We start from the raw sequence: 15,709 nt of genomic DNA, 5'->3' as shown, positions 1-15,709 counted from the left end.
AATGTTTAGTGTTTATGGGTTAATTGATTTTATGATGTATCTATTTTTGTGAATTGAAACCGGTAAATTTGTATTTCACTGTCACTGTATTAATTGTGTTATGTGTGTGGATATTATGTTCTGTCTGGGGGTTAGTGGATTGTGAGCTTTGTTTACAGGATCTACCTCATTGCCGTTATTCTTTACGGTGCTGTCATTTTCATTTTTATAAATTTTAAACTTGTTCATTCATCTGCCTCAACCATTTTGTTCTGTGCTGCTAATATTTTGGTTTTTTGCCAATTGTTGATTTATATATTGTGTTAATGGTGTTATGTTATATGGGGTTTCTTTGCTTTGAGTGTATTGATTTGTTGAATAGTTTATTTATTTTTTATTTTGTTTTACACTGTGTTGTGATACTATTGGGAAGGTGTGTAATTGAGCTGTTTGGTCTGCTTACTTTTAATTTAGTTCTATATTGTATTGATGTGTTAAGTGAAGTATTGCTTAGAATCTGTTATTGACATTGTCTACTCCTCCTCCTCCTCCTCCCCTTTTTTCTTTTTTAAATGGTATACTGTTTTCTTATTAAAGATATAATTGATTTAACAATTTTTGTCTGCATATTTGTCCTATCTGAGATTGGCTGTCCAATTAAAAGAAGCCTGGCCCTGGGTATTACATATATGACACAGATAAGGAGATGTGGTCCCTTTTATTGGACTAAATAAACATTAATTATTAATATTATATATTTCTTAGCAGACGCCCTTATCCAGGGCGACTTACAATTGTTACAAGATATCACATTATTTTTACATACAATTCCCCATTTATACAGTTGGGTTTTTATTGGAGCAATCTAGGTAAAGTACCTTGCTCAAGGGTACAGCAGCAGTGTTCCCACCTGGTATTGAACCCACAACCCTCCGGTCAAGAGTCCAGAGCACTATCCACTACTCCACACTGCTGCCCACAATTAATCATAAGCTTTCAGTCCTTCAAAGGTCTCTTCTTCAGATGAAAGTAGGACACTGATGTTTACATTCAAAGGTGGCATCAGAATTTTAACAGAAAAGAATCCGTTTTGAATCGCTACTAATTATAATGCAAGGGGAAAGAAGTTGTGATGAAAAAAAAACAGGATTAGTGGCTGCATAAAAAACAATGACAATAACAAAGACTAAATTAATAAAATTGCTGCGATTTACAGCATTTTGAAAGCTTCCCAATCAATTTTTAATTGTAATACTATGGTTTTTCCTTAATGTGTATATAATTTTGGAAATTTTTAAATTTCGTTTGCTTTGCATTTCAACCCCGACAGTTACAGTTCCTACCAGTAGATTATGTTGGTTAATTCAGTTAGCTTTAGCTGAAAAGCGTTTGGAGGAAATACAAATGTCACACCATAACTGTAAAAAGCAACGTACATGCTTTGAAGTTAATGTACTGTAGATTATTGTGAGTGTTTTGAAAGTATGTAGTGTGAGATTTTTAAAAAGCAACGTACATGCTTTGAAGTTAACGTAGAAGTAGAATGGTATGATCAGTGTTTTGAATATACGGTTTTTTTTTTTGTTTGTTTTTTGCGTGAGTGATATGAGCGCATTACACCTGTATTGTAAAATATCGCTGTGATGTATCTTGACGTCACGTCCCAGCTGCCACATCCATGCTTTTTTTTACCTGTCTCACACTTCCTCATTTGGAAAAGCGTCGTTAAAGCGCCATTGTACTGGAGAGGTGGCTGCAGTTTTCATCCCGGTGCCGGTGAGTTGAAAACATTACTGTTTTATTAAGGTATACGGCGATGTGATAAATACCAGACTGTATCGAAATAAAAATAAATAAAGTTTTATTAGGTTGTCAAAGAAAATAAAAAAAAGTTTACTTTCGGTTTCAGGTGCAAAAGAGCTGCACAAACCCAGTTGTTACAAGTCGTAGTTTTTATAAACTTATATGATAAAATAAAGATGTTTAAAAAAAAAAAAAAAAAAAAAAAATCTCGACGTTGCCAGCTTTGTTCAATCGGTTAGTCTGTATTAGTAACCTTGTCCGCGGCTCATTTACATTTGCCAGGAGTATCTAAATACGATAAAAGTGCACTGAGAATCAAAAGTGTATTCTGACAGTCGAACTTGACTGTTTCATATCGACCCCTTCTCCAGACTGGTCTTTGATTCTGTGGTGGAAAACATTCTGTCGTTTTCCGACAGGTGGAAAGGGTGAAATGAACATGAAAGTGGCGGAGAAACGAACCTATATGTAAATGAGGAAAGTCGTATGGTAATGACGCAAATAACAGTTGTTAATCATTCCAGGATGTCAAACAAAATGCACATCTTTGAAAGGTAGAATAGGCAGAGTAAACGGAACAGAGGTGCTGGGTAAGGAGAAAGATAGATTGAAGAGCAGGGCGAGTAATGGAAGAAATAAATGAAGCATCAGAACAGAGAGAATCAAATACACTGTACACACTACAGAACAGAGAGAATCAAATACACTGTACACACTACAGAACAAGAGAATCAAATACACTGTTCAGACTACAGAACAGAGAGAATCAAATACACTGTACACACTACAGAACAGAGAGAATCAAATACACTGTACACACTACAGAACAAGAGAATCAAATACACTGTACACACTACAGAACAAGAGAATCAAATACACTGTTCACACTACAGAACAGAGAGAATCAAATACACTGTACACACTACAGAACAAGAGAATCAAATACACTGTACACACTACAGAACAAGCGAATCAAATACACTGTACACACTACAGAACAAGAGAATCAAATACACTGTACACACTACAGAACAAGAGAATCAAATACACTGTACACACTACAGAACAAGAGAATCAAATACACTGTACACACTACAGAACAAGAGAATCAAATACACTGTACACACTACAGAACAGAGAGAATCAAATACACTGTACACACTACAGAACAAGAGAATCAAATACACTGTACACACTACAGAACAGAGAGAATCAAATACACTGTACACACTACAGAACAAGAGAATCAAATACACTGTACACACTACAGAACAAGAGAATCAAATACAGTGTACACACTACAGAACAAGAGAATCAAATACACTGTACACACTACAGAACAAGAGAATCAAATACACTGTACACACTACAGAACAAGAGAATCAAATACACTGTACACACTACAGAACAAGAGAATCAAATACACTGTACACACTACAGAACAAGAGAATCAAATACACTGTACACACTACAGAACAAGAGAGTCAAATACACTGTACACACTACAGAACAAGAGAATCAAATACACTGTACACACTACAGAACAAGAGAATCAAATACACTGTACACACTACAGAACAAGAGAATCAAATACACTGTACACACTACAGAACAAGAGAATCAAATACACTGTACACACTACAGAACAAGAGAATCAAATACACTGTACACACTACAGAACAAGAGAATCAAATACACTGTACACACTACAGAACAAGAGAATCAAATACACTGTACACACTACAGAACAAGAGAATCAAATACACTGTACACACTATAGAACAAGAGAATCAAATACACTGTACACACTACAGAACAAGAGAATCAAATACACTGTACACACTACAGAACAGAGAGAATCAAATACACTGTACACACTACAGAACAAGAGAATCAAATACACTGTACACACTACAGAACAAGAGAATCAAATACACTGTACACACTACAGAACAGAGAGAATCAAATACACTGTACACACTACAGAACAAGAGAATCAAATACACTGTACACACTACATAACAAGAGAATCAAATACACTGTACACACTACAGAACAGAGAGAATCAAATACACTGTACACACTACAGAACAAGAGAATCAAATACACTGTACACACTACAGAACAAGAGAATCAAATACACTGTACACACTACAGAACAGAGAGAATCAAATACACAGTACACACTACAGAACAAGAGAATCAAATACACTGTACACACTACAGAACAAGAGAATCAAATACACTGTACACACTACAGAACAAGAGAATCAAATACACTGTACACACTACAGAACAAGAGAATCAAATACACTGTACACACTACAGAACAAGAGAATCAAATACACTGTTCACACTACAGAACAGAGAGAATCAAATACACTGTACACACTACAGAACAAGAGAATCAAATACACTGTACACACTACAGAACAAGAGAATCAAATACACTGTACACACTACAGAACAAGAGAATCAAATACACTGTTCACACTACAGAACAGAGAGAATCAAATACACTGTACACACTACAGAACAAGAGAATCAAATACACTGTACACACTACAGAACAAGAGAATCAAATACACTGTACACACTACAGAACAAGAGAATCAAATACAGTGTACACACTACAGAACAAGAGAATCAAATACACTGTACACACTACAGAACAAGAGAATCAAATACACTGTACACACTACAGAACAAGAGAATCAAATACACTGTACACACTACAGAACAAGAGAATCAAATACACTGTACACACTACAGAACAAGAGAATCAAATACACTGTACACACTACAGAACAGAGAGAATCAAAGACACTGTACACACTACAGAACAAGAGAATCAAATACACTGTACACACTACAGAACAAGAGAATCAAATACACTGTACACACTACAGAACAAGAGAATCAAATACACAGTACACACTACAGAACAAGAGAATCAAATACACGGTACACACTACAGAACAGAGAGAATCAAATACACTGTACACACTACAGAACAAGAGAATCAAATACACAGTACACACTACAGAACAAGAGAATCAAATACACTGTACACACTACAGAACAAGAGAATCAAATACACTGTACACACTACAGAACAAGAGAATCAAATACACTGTACACACTACAGAACAAGAGAATCAAATACACTGTACACACTACAGAACAAGAGAATCAAATACACTGTACACACTATACATTTCAGTTATACTGTCCGGGAGCCAATTGAGCATTTCCAATCAGTCCTAATCAATAGATAAGTAAGATGCAGAAGCTTGAGATTATGCATGGATACTAAAGGGAATGTGTCTTGTGGGATGCAATGCCCAGTTTGTATTAAAAAAAAACCGTATATGACACACCGAGTGTACTAAAAGAGTCTTTATTAAGCACAACTGAACAAAATTACAAAAACGTTTAATAACGCGAGTTAACAAAAAATATGCTGGAGTTTCACAATACTTGGTCAGAAAGGAGAGCCTTAATGTTACATTAACTCCAAATAAACTGTACAGGAATAACAGAAAGAGGGGCGTTTGATTCTTGTTTTTAAAATGTCTTTACTTACCTTCTTATTATTATACTTACACTTGTTCTACACACAAAACATTGACTGTGCTAATGGAACAGCGGATTAGTATACAACTGAACAGAATCTTAATAATGGGATTAATAACTGAACAGAACTAAGCTTGGAGAAAGAAACCATGCCTAGGTTTTCGGATATGGTGTTACCTGAACCCTGTAAAGTGACTCATTCTTTTTCATTGACCGGAACGCCTTAGCCCTGACACTACATCGATTCTCCAGCTAATGACCTCACTTCTGTCAGAACACATTCAAAAGAAAATAAACAAAACATGTACAGGGCTCCTCACCCTGTTACAGCCTCTTTATTATTATTATTATTTATTTATTTAGCAGACGCCTTTATCCAAGGCGACTTACAGAGACTAGGGTGTGTGAACTATGCATCAGTTACAGAGTCACTTATAACTATGTCATGCTGTAAATGGTTCATGTTCAATCAGAAAGTATCTGAGTTTTTTATAAGCACAAGTTTCAAACGCCAATAAGACCACATTTAATGGGTAGAATATATTAATGTCGATTACAGCTGCTTGCCTAACAATAACTTTAATATATATTTAAGGAAAAATTACTATTTAATATTATTTTTAATGTAAAAAAGTAAACTACTGGTCCATACTTATTTCTTGTTTTTATCCTTATATACAACACCATCTCAAATGTATAGCCTTCAAGAACTTGAAGGATATACATGGACTTCAATTGCCAGCATCTTAAACATAAGTGTTTGCACTTTGTTTAACCACAGGGCACAGCTTGGTCTCTTGGCAAATGAGTCATTTAGTAATATTTCTGATGATGAGCTGGACTCCCTTATCCAACAAGTGCTTTCTTCAACGGCCAATGTTGGTGAAACCTATGTTTCTGGAAGCATTCAAAGTCATGGTCTAAAGGTTCAGAGACGAAGAATACGCGAACGCCTCCGTGTCATAGATCCAGTTGGGAGAGCAATTAGATGAAGACAGGCCATTCGAAGGATAATTTACAACATTCGCATACCCAGTCAACTCTGGTGAGAGCTTTTTTCTTAACAGACATTCTGCTTAGGCCTGGATTTTTATCAAAATTAGTATTGCCCAATATAAAATATTCAAATATTTAAAAAAAATATTGACAGCGGGGAATCCTTGGGCAGACCCCATAAGTATATAGCAGGCAGGCTGAGGGAGCCATGAAGTGTAGGATGGGGACCCGGGCCGTGCAGGTAGTGACGGTCGGGGTAATGCTGCCGAGTGCAGCACCTTTTCTTAGTAGTTTTTGATTACTGTGTTTTATTTTCTCTTTTTGATTTCGCCTTTTGTTATTATTATTATTTGAGAGCACCTGTGAGTGCGTCAACGGGACTGTTTACCTGTGGGTATTTCTGTGGTCCTGTCTACCATCGCTGGTATTCAGGCCATGGACAACAGACAAAAACCCCAAGGACAAAAAACCCAAAAGTAATAAATAAAACTAGGCACCTGTGCGGTGTTGTCAAATACACTTCTGTCTCTCGTGTCAGTGAATACCCACACCCTTCCACAGGGAACGAGAACCAGTTCTTTACTAAACATGGGACTTTCCCTGCTGTTTTTCCACAATGCTGAACTCGAACTATGACGAAAGAAAAAATAATTTGTATTTTTAGAATTAAAATACACCTAACCCTGTGAGGCTCGCAAACATTTCAAGAGATGAGACATTGGTGTTTGGGATTCTCTGCTATATAGGGTTATATGATTTGTGCCACAAACCACATGATATATTATTAATGATGCTGGTAATAACATTGCTTACAGAATTAAGATAATTAGTAGGTAGGGACTTTTGTTAATAATAATAATAATAATAATAATAATAATAATAATAATAATAATAATAATAATAATAATAATACACACAGGAGCGCACCTGCACTGTATGCCATTCTGTTTCAAAGACACCTTCCTCACTTAATAGCATTGTAGAGTTTTGTATAAAATAAGATGTATGATGAATTTTCTGACACACCGTTTATTTGGGGAAATGTTGTGAAAGTTTCTAATTTGATTGGAACAAATCTGTCATTTCATTCTAAGTTAGCTTTCATTTATTAAAGAGATAAGCTAAGACTGCTATTTATGGCTATTACTGAGTGTCCTTAAACTTTGATATTTTTTCAGAATATTTGAAAAGTACTGGAAATAGTTGTTAAACCTCAGATTTCTTGGGGGTCTAAAACTGAATAAATAATTTGTGTGAAGAAATCTAGTTCTGAGTGTTCTGAGCTTCTCTGGACAAATTATTAGGACACTGTTACACAGCACATGAAAGAACAAACAAGAAATCAAACTGCTAATGCTACAAACATGCTGACAAGCAATTCAGACACTTCACTGATTCTCTTTATTAATGTGCACTATTTATTTGAAGAGCTTGCTAGTTGTGTCTCTGTACAGCAGCTCCACACATACAGGAACATGCCAGTGCTGTGTGTGACAGAGAGTGTTCTTTCAGCACAGCATGACAACAAGAGGAGAAAACGAATCCAGGGCTTCACATGGAAGGCTTTCATTTCTAAGAGGAACAAACTGTTCTTTGTCTTTAACAGGGCAGGGAATCATGGCTGCAAAACAAGAGGCTGAAGAAACTGTTTCTAAAGATCTGCACAGCCCCTCTGAGCTGAGGATCGTGCTGCTTGGGGGACGCTGGGCTGGGAAGAGTGAAGCAGGAAACACCATCCTGGACAGAGAGGAGTTTAGATCTGGATTCAGCCGCTCTGCAGTAACTAGGAAGTGTGAGAAGAGAACAGGAGAAGTGGCTGGGAGACGGGTCACTGTGGTCGACACTCCAGACTTCTTAGACACAGACCGGGTCGAGATTGACAGATGTGTGTCTCTGTCTGCCCCGGGACCCCACGCTTTCCTCCTGGTGATACCCGTGTTTCCAAAAGAAACTAATGACACTCACTGTGAGTCTATATTAATAAAGGATTGCAAATCATTTGATAAAGTCCAGCAGCTGAATAAAGTGCAAGAGCTGTTTGGTGAGGGAGCTGTGAGGAACATGATGATCCTTTTCACCCGTGGGGATTATCTGGAAGGCAGGTCGATTGAGCAGTACATTTATGAAGATGGTGAGGAGCAGCGTGTTCAGAAATGTGGGAACAGGTATCATGTTATCAGCAATGTGGACAGGAGCGATCACACTCAGGTCACACAGCTCCTGGACAAGATAGACAACATGGTGAAGAGAACTGGAGGCTGCTACCTCCCAAATGAGATTTACCAGGAGGTAGAAGAAAGGATTAGACTAAAGGAACAGGAACTGAATGAGAAACACAAAGAGGAACTGAGCAAAAAAGAAGAGGTGATGTATGAGAAATATGAGGAGGAACAGTGTAAGAGAGAAAAGGAAATGAAAAAGAAATATGAGAAGGATAAATGTAGGAGAGAAGAGGAGATGAAACAGAAATATGAGGAGGAACAGAGTAGGAGAGAAGAGGAGATGAAACAGAAATATGAGGAGGAACAGAGTAGGAGAGAAGAGGATGTAAAACAAAAATATAAGAAGGAACAGAGTAGGAGAGAAGAGGATATAAAACAGAAATATAAGGAGGAACAGAGTAGGAGAGAAGAGGATGTAAAACAAAAATATAAGAAGGAACAGAGTAGGAGAGAAGAGGATATAAAACAGAAATATAAGGAGGAACAGAGTAGGAGAGAAGAGGAGATGAAACAGAAATATGAGGAGGAACAGTGTAGGAGAGAAGAGGAGATGAAACAGAAATATAAGAAGGAACAGTATAGGCGAGAAAAGGAGATGAAACAGAAATATGAGGAGGAACAGAGTAGGAGAGAAGAGGAGATGAAACAGAAATATGAGGAGGAACAGAGTAGGAGAGAAGAGGAGATGAAACAGAAATATGAGGAGGAACAGAGTAGGAGAGAAGAGGAGATGATGGAGAAGCTGAGGAAGCAAATGAAGGAAGAAGAGCTGGAGAAAGAGCCAGAGGACTCCAACCTTCCTGTCAGGAGAAGGACAAGCAATGAAATCTTACCTCCCAAGAGTAAGTTTGTTTAAAATTGTTCTACAGATACAATACTGTACAAAATTTCACTGGCTCTCACAATGCCACCATTGAACTGAAAGAGTCTTACAGTTTAATAACATTTTGAAAACCTTAACTGAGTTATTAAGTTACATGTATACATATTGTCTTGAGTGGAAATTGACCTGTCTTCCAGTAGCTAATAAGAACATAAGAACATAAGAAAGTTTACAAACGAGAGGAGGCCATTCAGCCCATCTTGCTCGTTTGGTTGTTAATAGCTTATTGATCCCAGAATCTCATCAAGCAGCTTCTTGAAGGATCCCAGGGTGTCAGCTTCAACAACATTACTGGGGAGTTAGTTCCAGACCCTCACAATTCTCTGTGTAAAAAAGTGCCTCCTATTTTCTGTTCTGAATGCCCCTTTATCTAATCTCCATTTGTGACCCCTGGTCCTTGTTTCTTTTTTCAGGTCAAAGAAGTCCCTTGGGTCGACATTGTCTATACCTTTAAGGATTTTGAATGTTTGAATCAGATCACCGCGTAGTCTTCTTTATTCAAGACTGAATAGATTCAATTCTTTTAGCCTGTCTGCATATGACATGCCTTTTAAACCCGGGATAATTCTGGTTGCTCTTCTTTGCACGCTTTCTAGAACAGCAATATCCTTTTTGTAACGAGGTGACCAGAACTGAACACAATATTCTAGTTGAGGTCTTACTAGTGCATTGTAAAGTTTTAACATTACTTCCCTTGATATAAATTCATCACTCCTCACAATATATCTGAGAATCTTGTTGGCCTTTTTTTATAGCTTCCTCACATTGTCTAGATGAAGACATTTCTGAGTCAACATAAACTCCTAGGTCTTTTTCATAGTTCCCTTCTTCAATTTCACTATCTCCCATATGATATTTATAATGCACATTTTTATTGCCTGCATGCAATACTTTACACTTTTCTCTATTAAATTTCATTTGCCATGTGTTTGCCCAGTTCTGAATGCTGTCTAGGTCATTTGAATGACCTTTGCTGCTACAACAGTGTTTGCCACTGCTCCTATTTTTGTGTTGTCTGCAAATTTAATGAGTTTGCTTACTATACCAGAATCTAAATCATTAATGTAGATTAGGAATAGCAGAGGACCTAATACTGATCCCTGTGGTACACCACTGGTTACCTCGCTCCATTTTGAGGCTTCTCCTCTAATCAGTACTTTCTGTTTTCTACATGTTAACCACTCCCTAATCCATGTGCATGCATTTCCTTGAATCCCTACTGTGTTCAGTTTGAGAATTAATCTTTTATGCGGGACAATGTCAAAAGCTTTCTGGAAATCTAAATAAACCATGTTGTATGCTTTGCAGTTATCCATTTTCAATGTTGCATCCTCAAAAAAATCAAGTAGGTTAGTTAGACATGATCTCCCTTTCCTAAAACCATGCTGATTGTCTCCCAGGATATTGTTACCATATAGGTAATTTTCCATTTTGGATCTTATTATAGTTTCCATAAGTTTACATATAATAGAAGTCAGGCTTATTGGTCTGTAGTTACCTGGTTCGGTTTTTTGTGGATCGGTATTAAATTTGCTATTTTCCAGTCTGTCGGTACGACCCCTGTGTCAAGAGACTGTTGCATGATCTTGGTTAGCGGTTTGTAAATAACTTCTTTCATTTCTTTGAGTACTATTGGGAGAATCTCATCCGGCCCAGGGGATTTGTTTATTTTAAGAGCTCCTAGTCCCTTTAACACGTCTGCCTCTGTTATGCTAAAGTTATTTAAAATTGGATAGGAACAGGTCGACATGTGGGGCATGTTGTCCGTGTCCTCCTTTGTAAAAACCTGTGAAAAGTAATCATTTAATATATTTGCTATTTTTTTTTCTTCATCTATGATTTTGCCATTTGTGTCTCTTAGACATTTAACCTCCTCTTTGAATGTTCTCTTGCTGTTATACTATTTGAAAAACATTTTGGAATTGGTTTTAGCCCCCTTAGCAATATTGATTTCTATCTCTCTCTTGGCCTTTCTAACTTCCTTTTTGACTTGTGTTTGCAGTTCCAAGTACTCTTTCTGTGTACTTTGTTTTTAGTCCCTTTTTTCGCTGAATATTTTTTTAAATTGATCTATTAAACCATTTTGGCCATTTTGTTTTAGATTTACATTTGTCTACTTTTGGGATGTAATTGTTTTGCACCTCTAGTACTACATTTTTAAAAAACAGCCATCCTTTTTCTGTGGATGTTTTATCTATTTTACTCCAGTCTACTTCTGTTAGTCTCTGTTTCATACCTTTATAGTTTGCTTTTCTAAAATTGTAAACCTTAGCTTTAGGTTTAGTCATTACTTTTGGGGTTTTAAAAAATACTTCAAATGAGACCATGTTGGGGTCTGAGTTTGCCAATGGTTCTCTGACCTCTGTTTTAGTTATTCTGTCTTCATTATTTGAAAAGACTAAATCAAGGCATGCCTCCCCTCTAGTCGTTGCCTTGACAAATTGCATTAGGAAGCAGTCATTTGTCATTTCCATCATTTCAATTTCATCCATCGTGCCCCCATCGGGTTTTCCCCTTTTATATGGGGGAAGTTGAAATCCCCCATTAGTATGGCTTCTCCTTTTCTACACGCATTTCGAATGTCATTGTATAACAGATTATTTTGCTCAGCATCTGAATTTGGCGGTCTATAGCATGCTCCTATTATTATGCCCTTTGAATTTGTGTCCATTATTCTGACGTATATTGATTCTGCATTGTTTTCTTTGTCCTGATTTAACACCTGGGCTTCAAGACTCTTTCTTATGTATAGCGCTACCCCTCCGCCTCTTATGTCCTGCCTGTCTTTCCTATACAGTGTGTACCCACTAATATTATATTCGTCTCCATCACTCTCAGACAACCAAGTTTCTGTAACACCTATCACATCGTAGTTACTTGTGAGTGCAGTAGCTTCAAGTTCTAACATTTTGTTTCTGAGACTTCTAGCATTAAGATAAATACATTTAATAGTTGTCTTACCTGAATTGTTGCCCTTGTTTTGATGTAGTCTCCCTTCTGTTTTTTTGTTTTCTACCCTCTTCCTTTCTAGTTTAAATGCTTCTGGACCTCTTCAAGGATCCTTTCTCCGAGTAGATTGGTTCCCTTTTTGTTTAAGTGCAGTCCGTCCCGCCTATATAGATAGTCCTTGTTGTAGAATGTGCTCCAATGTTCAAGAAAGGTGAAGCCTTCTTGTGTGCACCACGATTTCAGCCATACATTTTGATTTTGTATTTCCAGCTGTCCATATGGTCCTTTGCAAGATGCCGGCAGTATCCCAGAAAATACCACAGTTTTGGTCTTGTCTTTTAATTTCCTTCCTAGCTCTCTGAATTTGTTTTGCAGGGATCTTGGTCTGGCTCTTCCAATGTTGTTTGTACCTATGTGGATGACTACTACCGGGTCGTCTCCTGTTCGTTCTAGGAGCCTGTCCACATTCTCAGTGATGTGCTTGACAGAGGCTCCTGGAAGGCAGCACACTGTTGTAGTAAGGGGGTCCAAACTGCGAACTGAACTTGCTGTGTTTCTCAATATGGAGTCCCCAACAATCATGACCTCCCTTCTTTTTGCTGCCTGGCCAGCACTGTTTATAGGGTCCGGGATGTTGTTTCTTTCATTCTCTTGATTTTGGTTTTGGTCATCTAAATGTTGAAGTGGCTCAAATTTGTTGGATGTCTGGATTTCTGGTGGTTGTGTTTTACTAAGTTTCTTTTTTTCCCTGCTTCTGCCTATCTGAGCCCAGCTGTTTCGACTCTCTTCCATCTCCGTGGTGGCTTTCAGTCTGCTAGGGGTGCAGACTTCCATGAATTGTGGGTGTGTCAGCTCCTCAAGCTCCTGTTGCTGTCTCATTTCCTCCAGCTCCTTTTCTAGCAGGCTTAATCGCTGAAGCAAGTCCTGGATCGTGCGGCACTTTACACAAACTTGATAGAGCTCTGTTGGGTTTTCTTGGATTTCCCACATCATGCAGTTGTCACCATTTTTTTTTTGTGTGGAAGTTTAGTTTAGCTTCTGCAGCTGTCAACCTGCTTTCAACTGCTTCTAACTGCGTTGTACTTGTCCACTCGTACTTCTCACACGATGTTGCTTCCACACGCTCTAATAATGACTGCTATGTATATACAGTGTATACTGTGTGAGGTGGGAATGGACCTGTCTTGTTCTTTTGCAGTGTCTGAAAGCAAAGTGGAGATTGAATTAGAGGAATTCAAGCTGCCTGTCAGGAGAATAAATAGTAAGGAGTGTGACCTCACCTGCAGTGAGTGAAATTGAAATTGTTCTTCTATGGTAGAAATGAGTTTGTTCCATCAAGGTGAAATAATACAGAACTGAGACCTAATTGTAAAGTTTCAGCAGATGCTTATTCTGGTGGCAAGTAAGTTTGTTTCTCACTTTGATTATGATATATATTGTTTTGTTTTTTTCAGTGTCTGGAGGTGAAGGAGAGGCTCCCCTTGCAGATATCCAAGCGCCTCCCAGCCCCCCTGAGCTGAGGATGGTGCTGCTTGGGAAGACTGGGGCTGGGAAGAGTGCAGCAGGAAACACCATCCTGGGCAGAGAGGAGTTCAGATCTGAAGCCAGCTCCTCTGCATTAACGAGGGAGTGTGAGAAGAGAAAAGGACAAGTGGCTGGGAGACGTGTTGCTGTGATCGACACTCCAGAGCTCTCTCAGGACAAACTCCAGATTAGGAGCTGTGTTTCTCTGTCTGCCCCGGGACCCCACGCTTTCCTCCTGGTGATACCGGTGGGCCGATTCACAGAGGAAGAGAGGAGAGCAGTGGAGACAGTCCAGGAGATATTCAGTGAGGAGACTGTGAGGAGGTATATAATGCTACTTTTCACACATAGTGACACACTGAAAGGACAGAGCATTAAGAAGTACATTAAGAAACAGAACAGGGACCTCCGGCAGCTGCTTCAGAAATGTGGGAACAGGTATCATGTTCTCAACAATGAGGACAGGAGCGATCACACTCAGGTCACACAGCTCCTGGACAAGATAGACAACATGGTGAAGGGAAACAATGGCAGGTACTACACCAGTGAGATCTACTGTGAGGGGAAAGAAAGGGCCAGGGTGGGGTATGAAAAGAGCAAACTGCTAAAGGAGAGGCCAGGAGAGCTGGAGCTACAACTGGAGCTGAGGAGAAAGAGGGAGAAATCCAATACTGGAGCTGAAGAAAGAGATGGAGGGGGAATAGCTGAAGAGAGAGAGAGAAAGAAAAGGCGAGAGAGTGAGAAGAGAGAAAGGGGGGAGCAGAAGGGAAAGTTTAGCTGGCAGAAGTACAAGGAAAAGCCAACTGAAAATCAGTATCTAAGGCCATCAGTAGTAGTTACTGGAGGATCAGTAGGGGCAGCAATAGGGGCAGTAGCTGGAGCCATCACAGGGCCAGTAGGAGCTGTAGCAGGAGCAGTTTTAGGAGCTGCAGCAGGAGTGGTTATAGGAACTATACTGGGAACAGCAGCAGGAGCAACATTAAGAAGAGTGACAGGAAGTGAGGTAGGAGCAGAGGCAGTAAAAGAGCCATACAAAACACAGTGATGATAACATGGACCACACTGATGTGAAAACTGCACCAGGCTTCTAATGCTGAACTATTACAGCCTTTACTTGCTCTGAGGTTTGTCTTCTCTCTTTTCTATTTTCACCTGAAGAAGAGACCTTTTGAGGTCTTGAAAGCTTGCGATTAATTATTGTTTAGTTAGTCCAATAAAAGGTATCACCTCTCCTTCTCTTTGGCTACCATTCCATCTATAAACACAGTTTGAAAGATAACATTCAAGGTCCTTTATCAGAGATTTAAGCCCTCATATTGACCAATCAGGTTAAAGAAAATCTCTGATCCATTTTCTAATATGCTGTATATTATATATAATTTGTTCAATGGCTTCACAGATTCTACACAACTTTAATATACTGTATATTATATCTGTATTGTGTAAATTCCATATACTATATAAAAACTGTAATACTGAAATATATTGTAGCTACAGCAAAGTAATTAAAATGTTCAGTCCACTCAGGAGCTGTGCTTTCAAAATTAAGAAGTAAAACAACTAAATTATAATTACTCAATACTCAACTGTCAAGCTCTATTATATCTGTAATGGATTACTATAGATATAATAATGTACCAGAATGCAATGTGATTGATCAATATAAATGTCCCTGCTGATCTCACCAGGTAAATCACTAGAGACACAATAATGCTTTCTAAATAGGGACTCAATATCAACACCTCCTCGCTCTGTTTCACCTGTAACAATATAAACA

General features: G+C 38.2%; 1 protein-coding gene across 1 annotated transcript; it reads left to right on the top strand.

Moving 5' to 3' along the window:
- Positions 1-1,681: 1,681 nt before the first annotated feature.
- LOC131696840 (trichohyalin-like) lies at positions 1,682-15,433 on the top strand. Its single transcript, XM_059016287.1, has 3 exons — positions 1,682-1,755; positions 7,961-9,418; positions 13,863-15,433. Exons 2-3 carry the CDS (start codon positions 7,972-7,974, stop codon positions 14,975-14,977), a joined length of 2,562 nt encoding a protein of 853 aa, XP_058872270.1. The 5' UTR covers positions 1,682-1,755; positions 7,961-7,971; the 3' UTR covers positions 14,978-15,433.
- Positions 15,434-15,709: the final 276 nt, after the last annotated feature.

Source organism: Acipenser ruthenus, chromosome 52, assembly GCF_902713425.1.
Source record: "Acipenser ruthenus chromosome 52, fAciRut3.2 maternal haplotype, whole genome shotgun sequence".
Lineage (NCBI taxonomy): Eukaryota > Metazoa > Chordata > Actinopteri > Acipenseriformes > Acipenseridae > Acipenser > Acipenser ruthenus.
The sequence above is the reverse complement of the archived record's forward strand: the minus strand, read 5'-3'. Positions and strand labels throughout refer to the sequence as shown.